Source organism: Myiozetetes cayanensis, unplaced genomic scaffold (genome assembly GCF_022539395.1).
Source record: "Myiozetetes cayanensis isolate MyiCay16 unplaced genomic scaffold, myiCay2020 scf7, whole genome shotgun sequence".
Classification (NCBI taxonomy): domain Eukaryota; kingdom Metazoa; phylum Chordata; class Aves; order Passeriformes; family Tyrannidae; genus Myiozetetes; species Myiozetetes cayanensis.
The window spans coordinates 27,169,104-27,192,979 of record NW_026087964.1 but is presented as its reverse complement, the minus strand read 5'-3'; the positions used below and the strand labels follow the sequence as shown (position 1 = coordinate 27,192,979).

General features: G+C 41.6%; 1 protein-coding gene across 8 annotated transcripts in view; it reads left to right on the top strand.

Annotated features, from left to right (window-relative positions):
• MTUS1 (microtubule associated scaffold protein 1) overlaps window positions 1–23,876 on the top strand; it is a 125,113-nt gene that overhangs the window by 85,771 nt on the left and 15,466 nt on the right. For 7 of the 8 annotated variants that reach the window (XM_050337600.1, XM_050337594.1, XM_050337598.1 and 4 more), the window contains 2 exons: window positions 9,368–9,585; window positions 21,919–21,985. In XM_050337600.1, the coding sequence (XP_050193557.1) occupies window positions 9,368–9,585; window positions 21,919–21,985 (285 nt within the window). Of the gene's footprint in view, window positions 1–9,367; window positions 9,586–20,948; window positions 21,101–21,918; window positions 21,986–23,876 lie in introns of those variants that run through there. The other variant, XM_050337601.1, reaches the window with a different exon arrangement.

Genomic DNA, 23,876 nt, shown 5'->3' with positions numbered 1-23,876 from the left:
CCACAGCCTTTCCCTCATTCACTAGGCAGGTCACCTGGTCATAAAAGGAGATGAGGTTGATCAAGCAGGACTTGCCTTTCCTAAACCCATGCTGGCTGGGCCTGATCCCGTGGTTTTCCTGCATGTGCTGTGTGGTCGCGCTCAAGATGATCTGTTCCATAACCTTCCCTGGCACTGAGGTCAGGCTGGCAGGCCTGTACTTCTCTGGATCCTCCTTACAGCCCTTGTAGATGGGTATCACATTGGCCAATCTCCAGTCATCGGGTTAACCAGGATTAATGATAAATGTTGGAGAGGGGCTTGGGAAACCCTTCTACCAGCTCCCTCAGTACCCTTGGGTGGATCCCATCCAGTGTGGCAGACTTGTGAGTGTCTAAGTGGCACAGCAAGACACTAACTACTTCTCCCTGGATTTCAGGGAGTCTGTTCCATTCCCTGTCCCTGCCTGCTAGCTCAGAGGGCAAGTTGCCCTGAGGATATCCAGTCTTTCTATTAAAGACTGAGGTAAAGAAGGCATTAAGTATCTCAGCCTTTTCCTCATCCTTGGTGACAATGTTCCCCCCTGCGTTCAGTAGAAGATGGAGATTTTCCTTGTTCCTCCTTTTGTTGTTAATATGTTTATAAAACCACTTTTTATTATCTTTATCAACAGTGGCCAGATTGAGTTCTAGCTGAGCTTTTGCCTTTCTAACTTTCTCTCTACATGACCTAATGACATCCTTGTACTCTTCCTGGGTTATCTGCCCCTTCTTCCAGAGGTCATAAACTCTTTTTTCCCCTGAGTTCCAGCAAAAGACAGGAAGTACTAGGTAACAGTTTTAGACTGTAGGACTCTGTTGTGGTCCATAAACATTTGGTTTCTTACCTAATAGTCAGCATTGTAACAGACAGGGAAGCATTTGACATGCTAATGGGTTTTGTTTCAGGAGAGACTTGCTCCTGCCAGCATGAAACCCTGTGTGGCCAGTGCTGCAAGATGTATGTGTGTTAAGCATGTGATTAAAACATTAAACAGGCGTAGAGCTCTTTGAAGTATGTAAATACTTCTGAGATTTCCCTTTCCTTTTCATTACTGTGTGTATAAAGAGAATATCCTGTTCTGTGCCTAGAAGTGGAGAGTGAAAAGGGATGGATTTAAAATGCTACACAGAGGCTAGAAGTGAGTGCTGTAATAACCTTAAGTCAGTGGATGAGTTGACATGAGAGGATAGACACAGACTTCAGAACAGTACTTTGAACTGAATGCCTGGAATAATGTGTGATGACTCTGCACTCCCCCTCCAAGATGTATAGCATTTTAAAAATCTGTGCTCAAAAACCTTTGCATCCCTGCAAAAAAAGACAGAGGATTTCTGCTGTGTATTTTAGTCCTGCTGAGTCAGTTTAAGCATCTAGGTCAGGTTTACCTGCCTGCAGTTAAATTCTATTCAGTTCTTGCAACCTTCTGAAAAGCCTCTGTGGTGTTTGGTTGGTTTGTTCAGAGACAACTTGAAAAGGATTTGATGGCAGCAGAAATAAGCTGCTCTTCCTGGACAAAGGCTAGTGCCAGACCTTAAGGGAAGCTCAATTGGGTGACAGTAAGAGTAAAGGAAAGGGATAGCTGCTGTACTTTGTAGGAAGCTTTCAGTTGTCATCTTGGGCTTCTGATCATGTTGATGTGGGGGGGGAGATGCAAGATGAGAAGTACTGTTTTTCTTCACCCAGCTGCTTTGTTACAAGACCACCTAAATAAGTTGCTGGAAAAGCTCCTGAGGTGCAGCATCTTAAGTATTTCAGTTGGGCAGATTATCCAGGTGCAACTCTGAAAAATGAAGCCTCTTTGCTGTGAACTAGAACTGGCTTGTGACTCTCATGCTTGACCCATGAACAGAGCAAGCCGGGGCTGTCTGCACCAGCTTATGTAGAGAAGCCTGAGGCAGAGCTTAGAAACAAAACATCACTTTTTCAGGAGTCTGTGTTCGTACAGTCACCAGCCTGGACTCTGAGAGGCACCGCAGGAAGGCGTGTATTCACCCCTTGTGAAGATGGATGCAGGCAAAAATTACAGTTGACCAAGCAGTGGAGCTGCTGAGGGGTTGGAAGACTTCCATCCAAGTCCAACCTTGCCAGGCTCTGTGCAGACACCGTTAATTTAGTTTTGCGACTGCTTTCCCTGTGTATTTGTCTGGCCTGCGTTTATAGCCCAGAGCAGGAGTTTTGAAAGAATTTAGGGTGCTAATTTACAACCAACTGAATTTCCAAGCCCTCTCAATGATAATTTATGTACCATTGCAGATTAAACCCAACAGCTTCTTTATTCGTATGGATGTTCTTAAGCTGCCCTCTCCTAATTGCCATAGCTTGTCACAAAGGCAAACTTTAAAATGACAGCCGTGAGATCAAATGGTTGATCAGTCCTTCTGTTGTATTGCTTGAATAACTCACATGCATTGCAGCAGGGGGGAAGGCAGCAGGGCAGGATGGCAGGGGAGTTGCAGAGGTCTTCTGAGGGTTCAGAACTAGCTGGGTAAAGATTAACATACAAGACAAAGTTACGCACTTGCTGATGGGCTGGTTCAGATGTGAGACTAAGATTTGGTGACTCCTGAAGGAGAAACTTCAGAATCATACCCATGGGTCATGCATCACTGCATCAATAGAACTAGCTCACTTAGAGGAGGAGGAAACAATAAAGCGTCTAGAGCAGAGGTTGGCAGTGTAGGTCTGTGTTCTCAGGCTCTAATAAACAGGTGGACCTTCAAATTTACTTTAGTGCTTATTGGTGTATTTGGAGAAATTTGATCCAGCTCAAAACTCCACTGAACATAATTAGCTATAAATGTCTCATGATGTTAATACCATACAGGATAGACATTTTGTAGTGCCTTCCATGACTTGGTTCAGTATGTGATGTGGGATGTATTAGCAGCATTTCCGTACCTTTATTGCAATATTTTAGTTGTAACTTGGCTGATTTCATAAATGTGAGTAAGTGTGTGTGTGTGTATATATATATATATTTATATATACTTTGCAGGGATATATTGCAGAATTGTGTGATTCTGCTCTGGCTTACCATCTGGAGGAGCCCCTACCTTTGCCAAGGGACCAGGGATATCAGTTGGAGATTCTCTTCTTGTTTTTTTACCCAAAAGCTTTTTTTTTTTTTTTTCAAGCTCAGCTGAAATCACTGTGTACACTCTTCATGGAATTACACCTTTGAAATCACCAGAAGATCAAACTTAGGCAGGATGTCCCTTGGAGTTATTTCTCTTAGTATAAGCACAGGATCCATGTTACCTGCCTAAAGCTGTCAGGAGGGTTTAGATCTTGGATGGTTACATTTGTGAGTCTGGTGAATACCCTCCTTTTCACCTATTCTCCAGCTGTAGCGCCACAGAACCAGTGGAATTTAATTCAGCTGTATTTTGCTGTCTGACAAGATGTTTGCAAATGATTCACCAAGTGACATTTTTTAGGAATCTCTAAGGTATGGTGAAGGGTGCAAAGAAGGCTTACACTGCTCAGCTGAATTGCTGCAGCTGTTGGTCTAGGGATGCAGAAGTGCTGCTAGTGCTCATACCTGGCTCTCTTCACCTACCTAAGTCTTTTGTCAAAGATGTTACCTGGATTCAGACTTCACATTGGGCTTCTGCACCTGTGTACTAGTCTTTAGTGATGAACGTGTGAATAGTAATTCTTAGGCACTCTCAGGATAGCAATCCAGTAAGGAATAGGGCAAGGGGGAAGAGAGGGGGGAAGAAACTCCGCCTGCAGCCTGTAGCTGTGCTGGGAAGTCCCATCAGAAAGCCCATGTCTGGCCTTCTGGCACATAATATAGAGACTCAGAAAAAAGCTCCACCATCAACATTGTATCCACCAGGGGCCATGATAACCACTGTGATAGCAAAACAGTCGGGGAATATCTGCAAGCTGTGAGGTGCTCTATGTGGAGGATGCATCTCTGATACCTTCCTGGTCCCATGAGTAGTGTGGGAGGCAAACTGGCAGGTGAGCAGGTGAACTTGCAGTGAAGGCAAGACTCCCCAGATTGGCTTTGTGACCAGCAGCACTGTGGTGATTTGGAAATCCTGCATCTGTGCACACATGGGCTATTGGTATTCTAAGTGATGCTTCCCAGCCCAAAACAATGCTGTTGGGGTTATTGCAGTTTTTGATGCTCTGGGGCATCTGTGGGATCATCACTGTTTCTGAAAGCATCCTGGAATCATGACAGGGCCGAAGATGTGGTGTAGAAGTTCTCCTGAGTTCCAGATTGTGTGCTGCTCTGACTCCCGTTCTGCTGGGTGTTGTGCAGAGTATTTGCTCACCTCTTTGAAAGCAGAGACTGATGCCTTCTGTAGACCAAGGCCTATATGGTCATTTTTTCCGAACTCAATCCAGTAAGTGGGTAATTAAATGGCTGTGTAACAAAAAAGCCAACAGCCCGGTGTACTAATCTGCCTGTTTTTACATGGAGCCTAGACCTATTAAGAGTTCTGTGCTTAAAAGTAGAAAGTCTTAGCTTTTACAGAGAAGAGTTAACACTCAGACCTGGTAGCTAAAAGGCTTGGCCTCCTTAGCCTGCTAAAAATATCTCCTTAGTCAGTTTTCCCATATTGCTCTGGTAACTCTTTATTGTTTTTGAACTAGAAGGCTTCCGCAGGATCTGAGTTCTTCCAAAGATTGCTAAAAGAGTATTGCTCGCTGTGCGAATAAGCAGGCCACTCAGTGGGAGTGGAGCAACGTCAGACGTGCCCACAGATATACTCCTGAACACTGACTGCAAACATTAGCAGAAGGACAGGTGCATAATCACCTTGTTGAATATATAATTGAAATAAGTATGTACTGTTGAACTGTTTGGCTTTCAGCTCCTGCAGGCAATTCGGGCTCTCTTTGAGCCTTTGTGTTGGAAAGGAAGGGCCAGTGTGTTCTTGCAGAGTGTTTGGCTGCATTGCAACAAACCTGGTTACTGATCCCAGGCATACTTTGATTGATGCACAGATGAAATGGCTTTTGGGAGTGGCTTTCGGGGTGACGTCCCACACACAGTGATGTCAGCAAAAGATTTTAAAAAATTCAGGTGTGGCATAATCTGCCAATTAAACTGATTAGTGCTCTGGCTGAGTCCTGAGAAGGAGCTCTGACTACAGCCGTGCTTGTTGAAGGCTTTTATTTAGTGTTTTTGGCTCAATTGTATGAGACTTTTTACCTAATACCTTCATGGCAGCATGCTGTAGATTGAGGTAGGATACCGTGCTAGCTCTCTTGATATCAGGAGAAGTCAGCTAACAACTCACAAATGTCCCTGACCACTTGGAAGCTGTGACATTGGAAGAGGTCCTGTGACTCCCGTGGGATCGGGATGGAGTGCATTGCTGCTCTGTTGGCAGAAGTGAAAGCTAGCCAGGAGGCCATGCAGGCTGGGCAGAAGGAGTTAAAGCACGACGTGGAAACATCTCAGAAGGAAATCAGAACAGTGTTAGCATTGCAAAGGAGCCAGCAACAGGTGAAAGAAGATCTCAAAGCAGAGATGAAGTCCAGTCACTTGGATATAAGAACTGTGCTTGAAGAAATTCAACGAGTAAGAGAGGAAATGGAAGCTCGATTAAATACTCAGGCTGATCTGGTCTTACTGATCAAAGAAGTGAGCACCAATTTAACGTGTGTAGACAAGGCTTTCCAGAAAATGGAGGAGAGGCAGAAAGTTTTTACCAGCCTGCATCTTCCCACAAGAGAAAATGTTGAGCAAGGATTTTTCTTTGAAAAATGCTTACACCAGACGCACATGGGTTTTGAAAATCCTGTGGAAGCTAACAGTTTGGATGAGGAATGTGAAAAGAAGGTGCTTGGGGGTAAGGCAATTATGACTACAAGCGTGGAAAGAGAAGTGAGGTTGTTTCCACTTGTGCTTGTCCAGAAGCTTGTTTAGGCTTTTTGGAATGCTTTTAAGAAATGTAATTCTTTTTAGAAATAGAATGTCTTGCTTAAAATGATTTCTAGTTAGTGTAGGCATCTAGTACACAGACTTTCTTAGTACATGATAAGCAAAGGAAGGCTTTGATTTGGTTCTGCAAACCAAAAAAAGCAGGTGATAGGTTCTTCATCGGGTAGTCCAGCAACAGTGCCCAAGGTAGGGAGGCTCAGGAAACCAGCGGTACCTGAGGCAGCCAGCCAGATAAATACTATGTCGAGTACAGGACAGAACCCCAGCACTTAAATGTAACTTTATGGAACACACCCTGTGTACTGACAGTTGTGTATTTCTTGCCGTTGTATGGCTATTAACCACAGAAGCTGTGTATGGGAAACAGTTTACTTTATGGAGAAGCTTGGAATGGGTTTAATACTCTCCCCAGTGAATTAGACTTGGCTGCTGTGCCATCCATATAGTGACTGTAGAGGGAGTGAGAGGGTTTGTGGACCTTTTCCAAGCTCCAAAATCAAATCTTCTGTGAATGTCTCAGTGATCAAAAGGCTTAGTCTTTGCAAAGTCACTTTTAAATTTTTTCTTTTTTCCTGGTATGAAGAAGGGTAGAATCTTAGATGGCAATTCTGTTCAGTTACTGTGCTGTATGCAGTACTTGCAAATCTGATTTGTAGTCTTCAGAAATGGAGCTTTTCAACTAGATTGGGTACAGTGGTTTTGAGCTTGTTGGAGAGGAGTCCAGAACCCAATCTATGGATGGAATTTGTTCTGTTTTACAAGTCTGACTTTATAAAAGTGGCAGGTAAACAGGCCAAAGTGAGAAGGACTTGAGCTGGTAACCAATACTGTCTTTAATATAGACTGTGTCGTTGATGTGGTGGTATAAATAATCAGACTCGTGATGCTTTTGTTTTGATGAAAGCATGGCTTTTGTTTTGACACCACAGCATGCCTTCTACACAAATCTGGAAACGATCTGTCATTGCCCAGAGGTATGCAGGCCATAAATAAGCATTGGAGTGTCAGTGGTGTTAATCTGTAAAGGCAGTTCATGCTACAGGGGGTTTATGCATTTCAGCATTTGAAGTGGCTGTGTGTAGCACGCATCTATGATAAAATTGCCAACAGGAATGTCACTGAATTTCACTTCATGCATGTTTCTTTGTTCAGCTTTTTTTTAGTATAGTATCAAGGGCTGACTTGCTTGGATGCTTGAATGAGCTTCTAGGAAAATACTTGTTGGTTTGGGCAGCATGATAAAAGCAGTGGTATGAAAGTGACAGAGTGATAAAGGCTGGCTGAACTCTGGAACCAGGGGATATCTGGAGTCTTTTGTCATTTGTGGTTAGCTGGTATATCACTGTATTTAAATGAAATACCTTCATTAAGTAACTGGGTGATGTAATTTTTTCCCAGAGTAAAAATTATCTGCAAACGTTTGTTCAGCTTTAATGCAGCTCTGTCAGGGTCCTAAAAACTGATGTAAAACTCATTTAAAATATTTAAGTAAATTACGACATTAGCGTCTGTATCAGTGAATTTACCTACTACTCTTAAATCAGGATGAATGCTCTGATTCTCTATCATAAGTGGAGCATGCAGGAAGGGAGATGGAATATATAAGAGTAGGAGCATGTAAGCTGGTAGGAAAGGGAAAGCTGACTGTACATGTTTAGTCTCTGCTCCTTCCCCCCTCCCCCTTTCCTTGATTGTTGTCTCTTGTGATTTTTCAAGGAGCTTCAGAAGGTAACCAGTATTTTCCTACATGCAATACTGTCCATAAGATTGCTGGAAATTTGATATGGTTGCTCTCAAATGTGAGCTGTCATTTACGTAAAGATGTCTACTCAAAGGACATTGTTATGTCTGAACCATGAGAAAAGAAGTGGTCATGTCATACAAACTTCTATTTTGATTTGGGTTATGTTGATGCACCTTTTAACAGCTCTACTATTAAATTGCAAGATCATATGTTTCTAACTGAAAATATACCCTTAAACAGTCTGCATTTCTGAGCAAAAGTGTAGGGAAGTCTCCAAGAATACCAAGGGCATTTGAACATGATAAAGCAAAATACTGTCAATTCTCTGACTAGCAGAAAATCTTGTCCAGAGAGGATTTATTTGGAGAACTCACAGACTGAGGAAGCATTTTGTACCCAGCTCAGTAAGAAAGGCACAGAGGATGTTAGTATTTTGAACGGGAATCTTGTTTTCAAAGGCTTTGAAAACAAGTGGAGGCCATGGAAGACTGATGTATTGTCAATACTATCAGACTCACATTAACTGAGAATCAAAGCTTTTGTCATTAATGCTGTCTCCAGTTGTGAGATTGAACCTTACACTGCTGGGACTATTCTAGAGTCACTTGACAGCCTTCAAAACAGGTGACTGGGCTGCAGAAAGGACTGCTTCTAGTTGGTTAGTTTGTCCCCTGTTTTTCTGCATGTTCCTATTTCTTTTTCTCCAGATCTCACCTCTCAGGTTTTTTCACTTTATCGTGAAGAAATCTTGTTAAGTTGAAACTGTACAAAGTAATCTGCTTAGATGTCTTCATTAAATTGCCAAGGGATATTTATCTATTGCATCACCCTTTTATTTCAAAAGTGTTTGTTCATTCCCTCTGTGATCAAATGGGGAAGACTGGCCCCATCTGCACAGCAGTACTGTACTCCCTTTCCAGTCTGAAGGCAGCAGAGAAACCTATAACCTACACAGTGTTTACGAGTCAAGTGCTGGATTATGTAATGTGGCTTCCTCTGACATCAGATGATTGTGTACTGCGAAAAGGATCGAGGTTGCCACATAATTATGAATATTAAATCATCAATGTAATTTCTGGACTGTGAATATCTATTGAAATATATTACATTTTAGAGCCTTTTTAAAGTCTTATCCTTGTGACTGAAATGGCTGGCACTAAGAAATGCTGAAAGACCTCCAGTTAATAAGCTCAAACGTGAACTGCAGAGAGGGGAGTTTTTACAAATAAAATTTTAAAAGGAAGAAAAATAACAAAGTAAATATAAAGAAAATGGGTTTGTATTCAGCAGTATTTTAAAGTGCAGGAAATATGAAATCCATGTTGCAAATGAAAGTGGACAATTCTTACGTTAGAAGTAAGTTACTGGATAGGTAGGATGACAGAGATCTTGCATTTTCTAAAAATATCTATTCAAAGCACAGTGAAAAGAGCTATGTTGAAAAGTACACCACAGAGTACATGAAGGTGAAGAAAAAGTGCAAAACAGTGTATCTAAGGTTATGGTGTTAGAAATTAACCTAGCAGATGATAGTGCCTGCTCTGCAGTGCTACTGAAATAACCCTTTCTCCTAGTTAGTGTTTTAGAAAGTGTTTGTAAGAATTTATAACTACTTTCTTTTGCACCTGTCCTTTTAAGTTTTGGTGAGATTTCAACATGAAATGCATATTAATTAGTCATTGTTGTTGTTTTAGTTGACAAGGGCAAGCAGCGGAGTCCCAGGAGTTCGTGCATACAGACTCAAGGCTCCACAGATGCACGTTCACCTGGCACAAAAGCAGCCGAGTTGACGCAGTACAAAACAAAATGTGAAACCCAAAGTGGAATCATCCTGCAGCTGAAAAAATTCCTGGCATCCAGTAACCAGAAGTTTGAAGCATTAACTATTGTCATCCAGCACCTGCAGTCTGAGGTAAAGACTCAAAACTCATCAATTTTGGCTTTAATTGTTTGAACTCTTCCCAACAAGGGCTTCAGAAAATATTAATATACAAATACAAAAATCTGTGCTTCCATTCCAGTGGTTTCTGTTTTCTTCTGGAGGTGATGCTCCTGGCATCAGTTGCATAGAAGAAAATGAAAACCCTGACACTGGGCTTTATGGCCTCTTTGCAGCTTCACACGCATTTTAAAAGAGAAGTTTGTAGTCAGAGTCCTTCGGGACTTTCCAAGTATGTACTTTCCAAGTACATACTTTCCAAGTATGTACTTCAAGTTCTGCCCTTGTAGGAAAGATTAGTTTTAACATATAATCTGCATGACCTTGGTTTGTTATCTGACATTGGATGGAAGAGTATATAAGGGGTAGATAATGTTTTTGAGGTACTCAGAATAAGGTTTGAGTTTTTACAGTTTTGTTTATTGAATCCTGCATTGTTGGTGGTGTCTTAAAATTTTCAACACTTCATTAAAAAGATACAGAAATGCACCTGGAATTACAGGGTGGAATAATCTGATGTGGTTTAATTTTTATTTGTTCTAGTATGTTTGGAATACATGATAACCTAATCGTTTTGATACTACACTAGAAACTGCTGGCCTGGTTTGAAAACTTTTGAGAAAAGAAAAATCTGAAGTTCAGGAAATGATAACATTATGAAATTACACTGCACAGCTAATGCAGGCTTTAATAGCAGTTTCTATTTATAACTAATGGTTTTATAAGATTTATAAAGATTGATGTCAATTCCATTTCAAGTGTTCCGAAATGGAGTGATTTTTTCAGTCTGGTATACAAAAGAGCACTGCGTTGTCTTAGTATGCTGCCAGAAACATAACATTCTCTTCTTGTGGGATAATATCCGCTTGCTTTCATTTAATCTAACAGTGCTGCATTTAACTCCAAGTCTGGTTCAACTCTAAAAGCAGTGGCTCTTAGCCAGTTTTCTGGGATTGGTTTGGCTGCTTTATTAGAACTCTTGGTTGGAACACCTCTCTCTGCTAAGGAGCTAGTTTAAGATCTTCAAAGCAATTTGATACACGATTTTTGGATGCCTGTCATCTAACACGATATTGTGAAATTTATATGTGAAATTGTCACTGCTAAACTTCTGTGCAATCTTCTAATTACTGTATAATAAGCACACTGATTTTTTTTGTAACTTTTACAATTAAATGTCTTGGCCTAGTTTCTTCTCTCAAATATTCTGTATTGCAACATTTTAAAGTTAACAAATACTTTATACATGTTATGTTTAGTGAGAAGAAACCTATCATACAAATTTGCTTCTTCCAGGCTATTTTACAGGTTGCTTAGCCTAAATATGATTTATTTTTTAAAAAGAATAATGTGGCTTTTAATTAAAGAAAATGTGGTGTTGAAGATGGAGGGAAGACAGAACTGACTGCATGGAGGAGACTAGTAAATGTGCTCCTTATTCCTCTTTGTTAGTCTTTTGCAGATGGAAAGAAAAATTATTTCTGTCAAATTGTATGAAATTAATTAACTTGGACAGTTAACTCTGAGCACATGAAATTAATATGACATATACCAGTTATTGGTGTTGAGGTTGCTCTCCCCTTTCCCAGGATAAGACAATACTTGCTGAAGAGTCACTGTTTTATTCTTGTGTACATACTATAGGGATGAGAAGGACTCATGCCATGGTGGTGTAAGGAATACTCAGAATCTGTTAGTTAGCTGGGGGAAACATCCTGAAGGATTTCTGTGTTTTAGGAACACTGTGAAGAGTTGTTTTGGTTTTGTTGTGGTTTGGGCTTTTTCCTTTAGAGTGAGATGTGGAGTCGGGTACAGCTAACTTAATCTCAGCTGGCCATGTGATTATTTTTCTGAAGTATCTCTTTGATACATCTTTAAAGAGTTTGAAAGCTACATCAGATGAACTCAGGAAGAAACTGGAAGTTAGGTTTGAACTCATGAGGCAGGGTCTCATAGGTTAACTATTGCAGAGCCAGCCTAAGTAGCTTCAGCTTTTCTGGTTTTAAAAAAAAAATAAAAATCATGCTTAGCTGGTTACTTGAGGAACAAAGCTGTGCTTCCTTTCTTCCCACTAAAGCAAGTGGGAGGAAGTGAAGTGACACAATGCAGTGTAAGCCTAAGAAACAGCTCTGGAACCAGAGGAAGGACCTGCTCTTGACTTCTCTGGTGCTGGTCTGTCCCTACAGAAGGCCAGTTCAGTTTGCAGAAAGCTAAATCAGCCAAAGAAAGCATTTCTTTGCCAGGTTGTGATGTGGACTGTCCTAGCACGTGGTCAGAGTTGGTGCAAGGGTGAGGTGGGGTCAAGGACTGGACTGGCCAAATGGAGAAAGAGCTGGAGTGCACGATTGGGGCACTTTGAGGCTGGGCAGCCCAGCCCAAGCCTCTTGGCAAAATCTGCCCTGGCCTCTCCTGCTTTCCCTCAAAAGCTGAAGTTCCTGGAAGGTGATTCAGCTGTTAGATGTGTTCAGTTTACTTTTGTGTTTGTTTTTTTTCCCAAGAGTTCCTAATCCATTTCTGCATAAAAGTTTCAAGTTGCTTCTTATGACCTGATTCAAAGCAGAATATAGCTGTGAATGAAATCAGGGCTGGCTGGCAATGACTTCTCTCAAAAATGCAGCCAGCCCATCTGGAGTGAAGTTGAGAGGCTACTGACAAATGGTTAAATGGGATTGAGCAATGCTGCTGTGCTGTTTCTAGCTGAGCAGGAATCTCTCACAAAACACTGCCTGAACTCAAACCTGTTTGTTGTTAGGGTTGCCTTGGAGCTGTCAGTTGTAACACCTGCCTCTGATAAAACCTTCACACGTGAACTGTCAAGTCTTTCTTTGGGGAGGGGGTGGGTTTCTCTGCTCAGCTACCTTCACCAAGACTCTTCTGAAAAAATAGTAAAAACCTGACTTCTGCCTCAGAGGAGCTGTTGTTGCCCTGGGTTAATGCTAGATGGAAACCCTCTTGGCATCCAAGATGCTTGATGGCAATGAACAGTGTGGCGGATGAGAACACCAAGTTTTTCCATTGTTGGACAGCTCTGTGTGTGCTGGCAGTGATAGAAACACGTGTAAAACTGCAGGCTAATCACAAAAGCAAGGTTAGTCTTTCTAGACTGTTGCTCTTCCCCTGGTCCCTTGGTAATTCCTGTGACTTCATAACTATTTTCCTGTTTTTTAAATTCAAGCAAGAAAGGAAAAGTGACAGTACAGAGGAAATGATGAAATTGGCCAGTTACAATAAGCGCATGAAGTGCCAAGTGTTCTCTGTTAACCTCTAACTGCATTGAGCTCTGAAAGTTGCACCACTGCGTTTGAGTTGATCTTTTAACTTCCACAAGTATTCATTTTGCTTAATAATTTTGAATTTATTTCTTGTCCCTTCAGTAACAGATGTGTTCCCTGAGGCTTTAAATACATGGTTAGCATGTCTGTGATAAGTCAGGCTGGGGATGCCTGCAGCTCTGCCCTCTCTTCCCTTATCCTTGTGTATGCACAGGCTTCTTTGGGAAGCCAGTTCAGGCATCTAGTTCAGGAAGGGGGAAAAGAAATTATTATGGGTCTAGTTTTATAGGTCTGTCCATGTCCAAAGTGTTATGAGTATGTCCCGTATGAGGTTCACTGCAGGAAGGAGTGGGAGTGAAGAACTACCCATGCTGGGGTGGGGTGGGAACGTGTGCCTGAGAGGTCTGTAGCTGGGGCTAGGAGCCAAATGCTCCCTTGGGAAGTTAAGAAAAGATCACCAGCTAATGAGGCTGAGGCAACTCCTGCGTGAGCCTCTACTTCTTGCCTCTGGAGAGGTGCTCAGCCCCTTCCCCTGCATCAGGGCTGCCCCCACCAAGGCTGTGTGAGCACTGCAGCAGAGGTGCTTGAACCTCCGACTCACTGATGTATACAGACTCTTACATCTCTGGGGGTGGAGGGTGTTTGGTTTAGCAGCTGGTAGTAGCTCGGTTTTCAATATGGTTTTAGATTTGCCTGTTTGAGGGAGATTCAGCTTTCAAGTGAAAAGGTAATGTATAGTTAGAATGACTTGAATGGCTTTGTAACTGTTCAAAGCATGAATTGACAGATACTACGCTTTCATCATCTCATTTTAGTGCATGAACTGCCACATTCAGAACTACTCAAGCTGTTAGAAAATTTTAGATGGTAAAATGTTTATTGTAAACACCCATTTTTATTCTTCTAGATTAATAAATGAATCTAAGCATTTCAAGAATTTTTAACAGATTCCATTGTAGAAATGAGCTTCAAATTTGTGTTTGTGCCACAGGGTACTACAGAGATGAACAGAAAACTAGTTTCACTGTTGGGCTTCTCTTGGTACGTTTATGGGAAGACTGGTATTTACAGTTGAAACTTTGCTTGGGAATGTCTGTGATACCATCTTCAAGAAGTTTCCTTCATAAAGGAAAAAGCCATTTGAGAGGCTATAAAGCCTTGGTAACAATACGTGGATAACACTAATTGTGAATGTGACACAGGAAACAACATGAGCAATGTGCTAGAAATTGTGTGGCTGAAACAGGCTTCAGTATTTATAGGAGGAAATAGAAATTAATTATTAGTATATGACCTGCTGTAACTGGCATTTCCTGGCAAGTGCATGACTATTTCTGCTCTTTAAATCTGGCTTCCCAAAATGTGGACATAATTTTTTGCAAGAGAGAATAAGGATATTTTAATTCAGATAATTTTTGTGTTTCTTTAGATTGAAAAAAGAAAAATCACTTAGAAGTCAAAATATAATATCTTGAATTTGAGGAATGCAAGTATTTTCTGTTGAGTAACAGGAGTATTAGAATAATATCACAATAGCTTCCCCCTGTAGAGGAAACCTAGGCTCTGTCAGCTTGCATCTGACATGTAGCTGTTGGAAAGCAAGGAAGCTTCAGATGATTCTCAAGGCTCCTGGAAGGTGGTGTGGATGAACAAGAATATTTTTGGCAACAGACTGAAGATTTGTGTGCTCTAACATCCAGAAAAACATTTTAATCCATTAATTACTGCGAAACTAGGCTCTGATGGAGACAACTTTTTAGAGGACGCCTAAGTTAAGCAATTTATTTGGTACACCTGGGTATTCAGAATGGGCTACAGATAGAGAATTAGGAGTCCTGTCCTATAGCTACTCCTAGAAAAAGATGTCTTGGGAAAAGACACCTTTGATTGAAACAAACTTGGTGTTTCAGGCTACCAGTGTTGCTTTTCACAAAGCAACTGATTTTCATGATTACCTTGTTATTTCTGGTAATGATCTTTTTTCAAGAAGATGCAGAACTAATGATAGTAGCAAACTAGAGGTACTATTACAAAATATAAGGGAACAGTTAGTGGAAGAAAGAAAATAACATCTTTCCATCTTGTTTCCCTCTTTTGATCTGTACTGCCGTTTCAAGTGAAATTATAAACAGCCTTAAAAATGGAATGACGTGGAGAAAACAGTGTAATATTATGTTCAAGCATTGGTTCTCATAACATTTCTAATAACTTCATAGTGGTAATTACAATTTTATAGACGTGAGAACTTAAGCTGTGACAGTATAACTTGTCAAAGCTGCATGGTATCTGTTGGAGACTGTGTCATACTCAGATGAGTTGGACTGAGACAGAAAACTTTAAAACTACTGAGAAATAAGTAATTGCTTAGATAAGGTAAACTTACTTTTTACGAGATTGGGAGTTTTACAGGGAAGGAAGGGGTCATTCTATGTGAAAAGTGAGAACTAATATTAGAGTTCAGAAACCCTCTAAAGTAGAAACCAGGCTGTTACAGAGAAGTTAAATAGCTGGTATTACTACATTGGGACCTAACTCTGCAAGGCTATTCCGTGAACATGGACATGACTCCTAGATGGGAAAAGATCCCTATGAGCCTAATAAGTCCACGTAATGCCTGTAAAAGCATAAAGAGCCCACAAGTAGATCCACGTTAAATACATAGTGACTCATAGGAATCCTGTTTGACTGGTTCTGTGCTTTAGTGTTTCAGACACTAAACATCAGGGAAAAAAACCATCTGATTCTTCTTAAATGTACCTAGCAAATAAAAGACGTAAAATATTAGAAACTACAGTGAGTTTCTATCAGCTAATCACATTAGCTGTTGTTTCTGAGTCTTAATTCTGTTTGAAGTAGTAAGTCAAGGTGAAAACTGATTGCTTATTTCACTTGGTAAGAAGGCAGTGCGTAACAAAAACGAAGCCAAGAGTAAATTAGAAGTAGTCCTTTCATTGTATATTTATTGACTGGAGATGGTTAATGACATTTTCATTTTATTACAGTAATAGTCTGCTGCTCCTTGCAAAAACACATGTGGAACAGAGTGCAAATACTGTTTGTTGGGCCTCTTTCTTGGCTCATTTCTTTAGCTTGCTTTTGCACCGAGTGATGCAGAAGAAATGACTTCTCAAGGGGGATTTAGGTGAGGTTGGGAGGAGGTGAGTTTAAAAGAAACTAATTTCTAAAATTGCTGATTTCTAATTAGAAGATTTAGTTAGAGGATTGGGTTTTGCCAGGAAAGAAGGAACAGGGACTGGTAGAAATCCTGTGATACAAGGACCAAAGTCGTCAAGGCAAATGTCATACTGCAAAGCAGATATGAATGGCCCTTTTGTTACCCCTTCATAATTACCTTGAGGCTGTAGCTGATGACACATGAGTGACTGGAGTTTATGCAAAGATGTGACTCAGTTTCTACATTACAGCCAGTGATGATCACCATTTTTCATGACTGGTGCTGAACAAAGATGGAGTAGATTCTAATTTCTAGTGCTTTGTCCCGAAGAGGAGTATCTCCTCAAATGAGGAGGACTCATCCTGTTGACAACTGAGACTGTACCAGTATTAAAAATATATAAATTATGATCTCTTTTTCAACCTAAGCCCATCTCTTCTCTAAACATACATGTTACAGAAGTGCTTGCAATTTTATAATTCATTAAAACTAATTTATTTTGTTTTTAAGATGCTCCGCATTTCTCTCTAAGAGTAAACGCTTGTGGTTTGGTTTGACAGCAACTGGCTTGCAAAAACCAGGCTCTCCTTTCCCAGAACAAATTTAATTTGGCCCTGTATATGATATTAAAACACACATAAGTGCTTCCATTCTTTGCCCTGATTTGTTCTATGCCATCTGAGCAAATTTTATTTAGTCTGTTCTAATAAAATGCCTTTTAAAAAAATCACAACGCTTTTATATTTAACACTTAATTTTCTACTCCTGTAAGTTTTGAGTCTTGAAATTACTTGTTTGTGAAATTTTCTATTGCTGATGAAAATTAGAATGCCGATCTACAGCTTTCCCAGTTGGAGATATTTCCACCTGCCAGTTACACCAGTGACAGGTACAGTTGCTGCCCTTTGCCTGGGCCTTGTGGCTGCCTGTGCCATGGACTGCTTGGGACCAGCATTGTCAGAGCCTTTCTCTGCCTTCTCTGGGCAGGCACCACATTGCATCCCAGCATTAAGAGATGAGCATTCCAGTGTAGTTACTATATGTTTGTTTCCTGGGAAAAGTCCACAACACGATCTGATTCCCTGAGATGTTTCACGGACTAGAAGTGAGTCCTGTCTCTTCCTTTGCAATGTACTGGTGCATTGCAGTTTTTGGTTGCAGCAGTCCACAATGCTGCTTCTGAATTCTTTAGTACAGCTCCAGAACAGCACATATTTCATTTCCCAAAGGAGTGTGCTTGTTTAAAATGTGAACTGTGATGTGTGGATAATTACTACCAGATGGGTGGTGTTAGCTTATTTGGACACGCATACTCGAAATCCTTTTTCTGCCATGGTTTGCTCTTTTATATTGAGTAACTGTTGGAGGACTTGCAGTTCTTTACATGGAGGAAAAGCTTGCAAAAGGTAATTAGGACTTTCTGGCCAGGCACAGCCTATCTGTGGCTCTCAAAGCCTTGGTTTGCAGGCAGAGCAGAGGGCTTCCACACCAGTGCCACTCCACCTGGCCAGCAGTAGGAGTGTGCAGGGAAACCTGAAATAATTAGTCTGTCTAGTTGCACATCCTCTCAAGGAAATAAAGTTGCCTGTTTGGTGTAAAACTGCATGCTCCTGGATTTGGGATCTGCCAAGGAGCTGTGGGATGGCTGAGGAATGCCCATGTACTCGAGTGTGAGAACTGCTCAGAACGTGACATCTTAGAGGTATGTTTTCTCTGTCTTACTGGAGAATTTTGTATAGGTACATAGCCAGGAAGGTTGATTGCTTGCATGTTTGGTACAAATATCTCTTTTGTTCATTCTGGAATATGAGCTTTTGTAGAGCTTCCTGCTTTTAAAGCAGAGTGATGGAAACTGTTCAGACAATGATGTGTCCTAACCCCTGTTTGTATCTAAAATGACCCTAGGCTGGTCTGTTTAAATCTCAAGCTGTAGCAAAAACAGCTTGTTGCCAGGAAAAATGCTCTTAAGCCTGTAATTGGTCTCTATAACTGCCAACACAACAAACATGAATGACGAATTTCGTAATTTATTCCATTCCTGATTTGGTAATTTTTGTCATCTTGAAGCTGTCATGTTCTTTACTGTCCTACCTTGGACCTCATCTTTTTCAAAAATGTTGTAACAGAGCATATCACACCTTCACAACTCTCCTTGCTGTGGGGCACACATTGCTCTGAACTTGCTTGTCAAATTTTCAAAACATGTGAAGGACTTTTAACTGGCTAATCTTTCATGTAACAAGAATTGTCCAGGTCTCCTTTATATACTGAGAGTTCTTTTGTAGCATCCAATAGCAGAGATGCACTGCCTTATATCGCCTGTGTCAAACCTTTTATCTCCAAGCTCTTGTTATTGTTCCTTCCTATGGCTTCCATGTTTATGGCAGGGGAAACATTTTGGTTAAAGCTCAACCTACAACAGATTCTTTTTAAATAAGAAAAATAGGTACCAAATAATCTACGTGATCTGGGCATAAATTCATAAATTGTAGCAGAAACAATTATAAATGGGTATGAAGACCCTTCCTGAGTCTCAGACATCTAATTGAGAATAATCCCTATTACCAGATTTATCTGGATAACAATGCCAAAATTGCTTGATCCTGTATGCTTCCACTTGGTTCTGCTATTATCCAGTATTGATTTTTCAACTAGAATCTTACTAAACATAAACTAGAAGGTTACTGGATATTCCAGCTCAAAACATGTGCATACCTGTCTTTAAATTAAATTCTGAAGACAGGCCCTTACTGAACTATTCAGGTGCTTTTGGTATTTTACTGCACTTAGATTTCAGGTTTGGGAAGCTTTCATGTTTTCTTGGGCAAACCCCCTCATACCTGGAGCTTCAGTTCTCTCAGAACTTAGATAAAAGTGTGCTAGATTAACTGCTAGTCAGTCTGACTGCTTCGTGGGGCTGCTTAACCCCTGAGCAACCTAGTCTTCTTATTTTAGACTGGCAATCTGTATGGCTAGCTTTTTGTGAATGTATTCTTTAACAGGAGGTGATGATACAAATCTGTCTGGATTTCTCGGATTTACAAAACTATGGATGGGCAAGCTAAATATTGAGGCAAGAGGTTAAACACCACCAGTAAAAAGCAACAGGGCTTAAGAGCATCAAGAAACATTAAAAAAAATCTACTAAAGCAATGGTAGTCTATTTTATATTAGGTTTTCAGTCTCAGCCTCTTGTTAGTCCTTAGTATATTCTGATCTCACATGCTCTTTTCTCATCAAATTTCTTTAACTAAAAGCAAATGCAAAATGTGTGTACCATGAAGAAGGCCGTTTGGAAACACTAAACAAGAATGTTAGCGTTTCCAAAGGGTCTGCAGTGTGGTCCAGTCATTAGGGAAGATTTGATGTTTTACTAACAGCATGGGCAGAAAGAAAGCACATTCAAGGATGATGACTCTTTGAGAATTAGAAGAAAGAATGAATATGCAAACCAAGGGGAGGGGGCACTATGGGGAAAAAAAATCGCCTATGTGTGCTTGTGCATACTTCAGTAATGGACTAAGATACTGCAAAAGCTTTGGAAAATCCCATCAGCATGAAAATAAGTGCTTTGGTAGTTAACTTGATTACAGATCCACTACGTGATTGTGTCCCAGCATGTATGGATGCAGCATTCACATTTTCATCATCAGATGCTGTGTCCATGGTGGGAACACAGGTGTTAAACTGGAGTGAGATGACTCATCTCTCCTTTTTGAGCAGAGAAGCAGGGAAGACCAGGGTGAGTCCTTTCAATAACCAAGCTCTCTGGTCTCCTGAGATTTACCATGGAGAGCGAGGCGTGGTTTTCAATCTTAGCCCACTGACACTGTAAAAAGCTTCTAAGTGCTTAATATAAAATTGCAGCACAGCTACTTAATAGCCCTGCTAATGTGTCAGTGTCCAAATAACTGTTAAGACTGCTTAAGCTGAGTGATTAAAAGGGAATCTTTCCCATACCAGATCAAAAATATAACTATTTCTAGTAAAGGGCGGTCTGGTTCTTCTAATCAGCCTTTACAGCTGCAGAATAATTTCCTAAAACTTGCAGCAAATGAGAGTGTGTAGCCTAAAAATTACTCATTTTGATTAGTCTTGTGTCAAACCTTAATACATGACTGGTTTCTGGGTGCTCATTCTTTCTAGTTTTTCTTTAGAATGGTGTATTCTACTGCTTTATTTGTTCCTCAGGCATGCAGTGAGTATTCCTGGCCTCCAGAACAGGGTGTTCTTAAGACAGTAGCCTGTAGTCAGGCTGCAGTGAGAGTGACCAAGAGGAAATAGGGAATCTGCTGTAAAGATGAGGTCTTTCCTGGGGAAACCCGGGTGCAGGTGTGGCCCTACCAGTCTGTGAACTCCTCTATTGTGGTCAGTTGTGAATAAGTCTGTGTGATTTTTGGGCCAGTGTTTTTGGGGGGGGGAGGGGAGTTGCCTTTTTCTTTTTTCCCCTCTCCTTTTTTTTTTTTGTCTTTCCCCTAATGTATCCTGGCTAAAGGAAGAGCATACAAGTGAGTGCAAAGGGGCTATGAATATAAGTGCGGGCATTGACAGAAGCAAAGCCACTGTATCTGTGAGTCTCCCGTTCAGCTCAGGCCTCCTCTGGCTTATTTGTGCATCAGCAATTAGGTGTGAAAGCAGCGTATAGCGAGCTCGAAACGCCTAAAAAGCAGCTCCGTTACCTGCGGAGAAGGACAGTGTTCTCTCTGCGATCCGGGCTGCCGCTGGAGAAAGCGGAGATCGATCGGTCTAATCATGTCTGGGGCTCGCCTTTCATAAAAGAAGGGCTGTGGCTTTAAGTAATCGCCGGCTGGCTGTGCCAATTGCAGAAGCTGCAGTATCTGCCGCTGTCGGGAGCGACCGGCGCGGCAGCAGGGTAACCTGCGGAGGCAAGGTCCAGCCCGCGGCTCGGCCGGACTGCCCGGCTCGGCGCTGCCGCCGCCGCCCATGAGGGCCGGGGGCCGAGCGGGGGGGCTGCCGGCGAGGGAAGATGGGCTGCTCTAGCAGCAGGCTGTGCCTCTATTCTCAGTGTGCTGCAGCAAGGGTAATGAGTGTTTGTTTCGCAGCTTTGCCGGCGGCAGGGGAGCAAGGTGAAGCACCCTGCCAGGAGGACGCGTGGACCTTGTCAGCCCCGCGCCGAGGCCGTGGGTGTGGGGTGGCGGTGCCGAGCCTTGGAGCAGCCCTGCCGTGGCTGTGCCTGTGCCGCTCCCTGCGCTGCGGGTCTGGGGGCACAAGGGGCCTGACCGGCCACCTTCCCTGGCCAAGGCACAGCTCCCGGGAAAAGCAGGGAGATGGGTGCTACTGCTTTGTTACGGTCTGTTCGCAGATTCCTTATGATTGTCTCGGTGTGAGAAACACCATCTATTGTAACATTAAGAACTGCGAGCAGAGGAGTGGGTTGTATTCAACTTTGAACAGGGCTGTGCCTTTCCTTCATGGAAGACTGAGTGTTTAGCAAAGTTTTTGGTTTTGTGTTTGAGTAAGCTTAAGATAAATATTTAATGCATGCCTCTTTCGCTTATACACTGTACTTCTGTGCCCTTGACAGCTATCAGTTGATTTGTTCTGAAGGCTTATGTTGCTACACCCACCATAAAATATATAATTAATTGCTGCAGAGTAAGGTTTTAACTGCGGTGTTATCCTGGAAAAAGCTTTTCTTTGTTTTAAAGTATAACTTCCTTAACAACAGAAGAACATCTGTATATATTGTAACAGACAAACTGTTATTGTGATTCATATCTTGGCTTCTTGTTCCTACCTCTTATTTTCCTGCAGAACACGTGTAAGTTAATTGTTGGAAGGTGCCCCACTCAGATCACCAGTAACCAAATGTTTGCGTTTGTTTGTTTTTCTCTGCAGAGGGAGGAAGCACTGAAACAGCGTAAAGAGTTATCTCAAGAGCTAGTTAACCTTCGAGGAGAACTGGGTAAGAATTTATTTTTGTATTTTTCATTAGAACAAAAATGAGGCAAAACAGAAGGACAGATGCCCTGGTATTGTAATGACAGCCATTTAATTCCCTGACTGAATTCCGCTCAGAAGCTTCAAGCGCTGTGGAGCCCTGACAGCGTGACCTCAGGTTCACCGAATTCCTGGCACTGATCTGACTGCGCCTAGCGGGGCCTCCTTGCAAAACACGCATCTGATGACCAAAGCACTCGCTTTTTGAAAATGGGAGGATAGCTGACAGCATAAATACTTCTGTTTGATCCCTAACTTGTTTGTATGCTGTCTTTTGGAGATTTGCTGGCAAAAAAAAATATATACTGCACAAAATCTTCATTTTTGCTATAGTGACTTGTAGGTGGATGAGTATAAAATTAAGGAAATGCTCTCAGGCTGATGAGATTAAGCCTTTGAACTCATTCTAGTGGACAGCTATAATATGATATTGAGCTATAATATGCACGGGCTGGTATGGCTAACTTTGAAGCTTGATTTAACTGCATTTAACTCAAAACCAGATCATCTTGTGAAGTGTAAAAAGTAATTGCATTGAAAATGATAGCACTTGAAAGTAAGGATAGTCTTCTATAAAAACACTTTTCTGTTATCATGAAACCTCTTTAAAAAATAAATAAAAAAAAAGCTTTGAAAGCAGAAGTAATACATGTGGAGCAGTGTCAGATATGACACTGATCAAGAAGTTGGAAATACTTGTTTTCACATGCTTTGAAAGTTGAGAATGGTCTCAGGCAAACAAGTGTGAGTGTAGGTCTCTTTAGATGCAGCTGGTGTGTTTAATGTTCAGATTTAATTTTTATCACTGATTAGTAAGGCAGAGGTTCCCTGGCAAGTGCTCAGAGTTGGAAGTGCAGTGGGGAGGGAGAGGTCTCCCTGTCTCCCAGCTGAGGCAACAGAGCAGAGCTTCTCCACTTGCCACTGTTCCTCTCATCCAGTTTAGTGGATTGTGTTAAAATGCAGTTTTCTGCGAGCTTTATTTATTGTTGCATAAAACTGCAAGTGTGTGAACTGAGGCAGTATCACAAGCAGAGAAAGAGTTGTAGCCTAAGTAGGTAGGTGAAATTACCAAAGACACTCCAGAAATACGTAGTGTTTCCTTTCTCAGAACCTTAGTACTAAAAAGCTGAGGCTTTTCTAGAGCTGGATGCTGTCTGGCATCTGTCAAGCTGCAGCTTTTAACCCTCCTGCTGAGATGAAGCACCTGGACTGCAGTTTTGCAGTTGTTCCACACAGGTCTCTGTAGGGGCTGGCTTTGAAAGAGCCTGGCCTTCCTCTGCCTTTGCATCCCTCTCCCTGGGCAGCTGTGTGCCCAGCCATGCAGTGAGCTAGCTGCCTGGGGACCTAAGCCAGCTGAAACTAGTGGCTTGAAGTGCTGTTCTGCCAAAGCTGCCTGGCCTGGCTCACTCAGCATGTGGCTGAAGGAGCACTGGTGCTGGAGCAGAGAAAGAGGAAGGAGCAGGAAGGTGGAGGGCCGTGTCCCCCATCAGCTGCAGCCAGTGCTTCTGCTACCCTAAATTGACAATAGAAGTAGAGTTTCAGTGTGGAAATGGGCTTCTCACATCACTACAGAGTTCTGTTATAAACATTATAAACTAGGTGGGTTTTTTTAACGTACGTGGCGTGACTTCCTGAGCAAACCCATTTGTTTACCTCATTATGAAAATGACTTCAGAAGGATTGCTATCAGAGCAAGAAAGTCTCTTCCATAGGCTTGCATCTTCAATATTATTTTTCTTTTATCAACCTAGCTACTATATTTATCACTTATCTGGAAAGGGAAAATTTAGCTGAGATGGGTAGACCAAAAGCTAGTCAGCACTTTTACCCATTACCATTTTGGGGGCTTTGGGGGA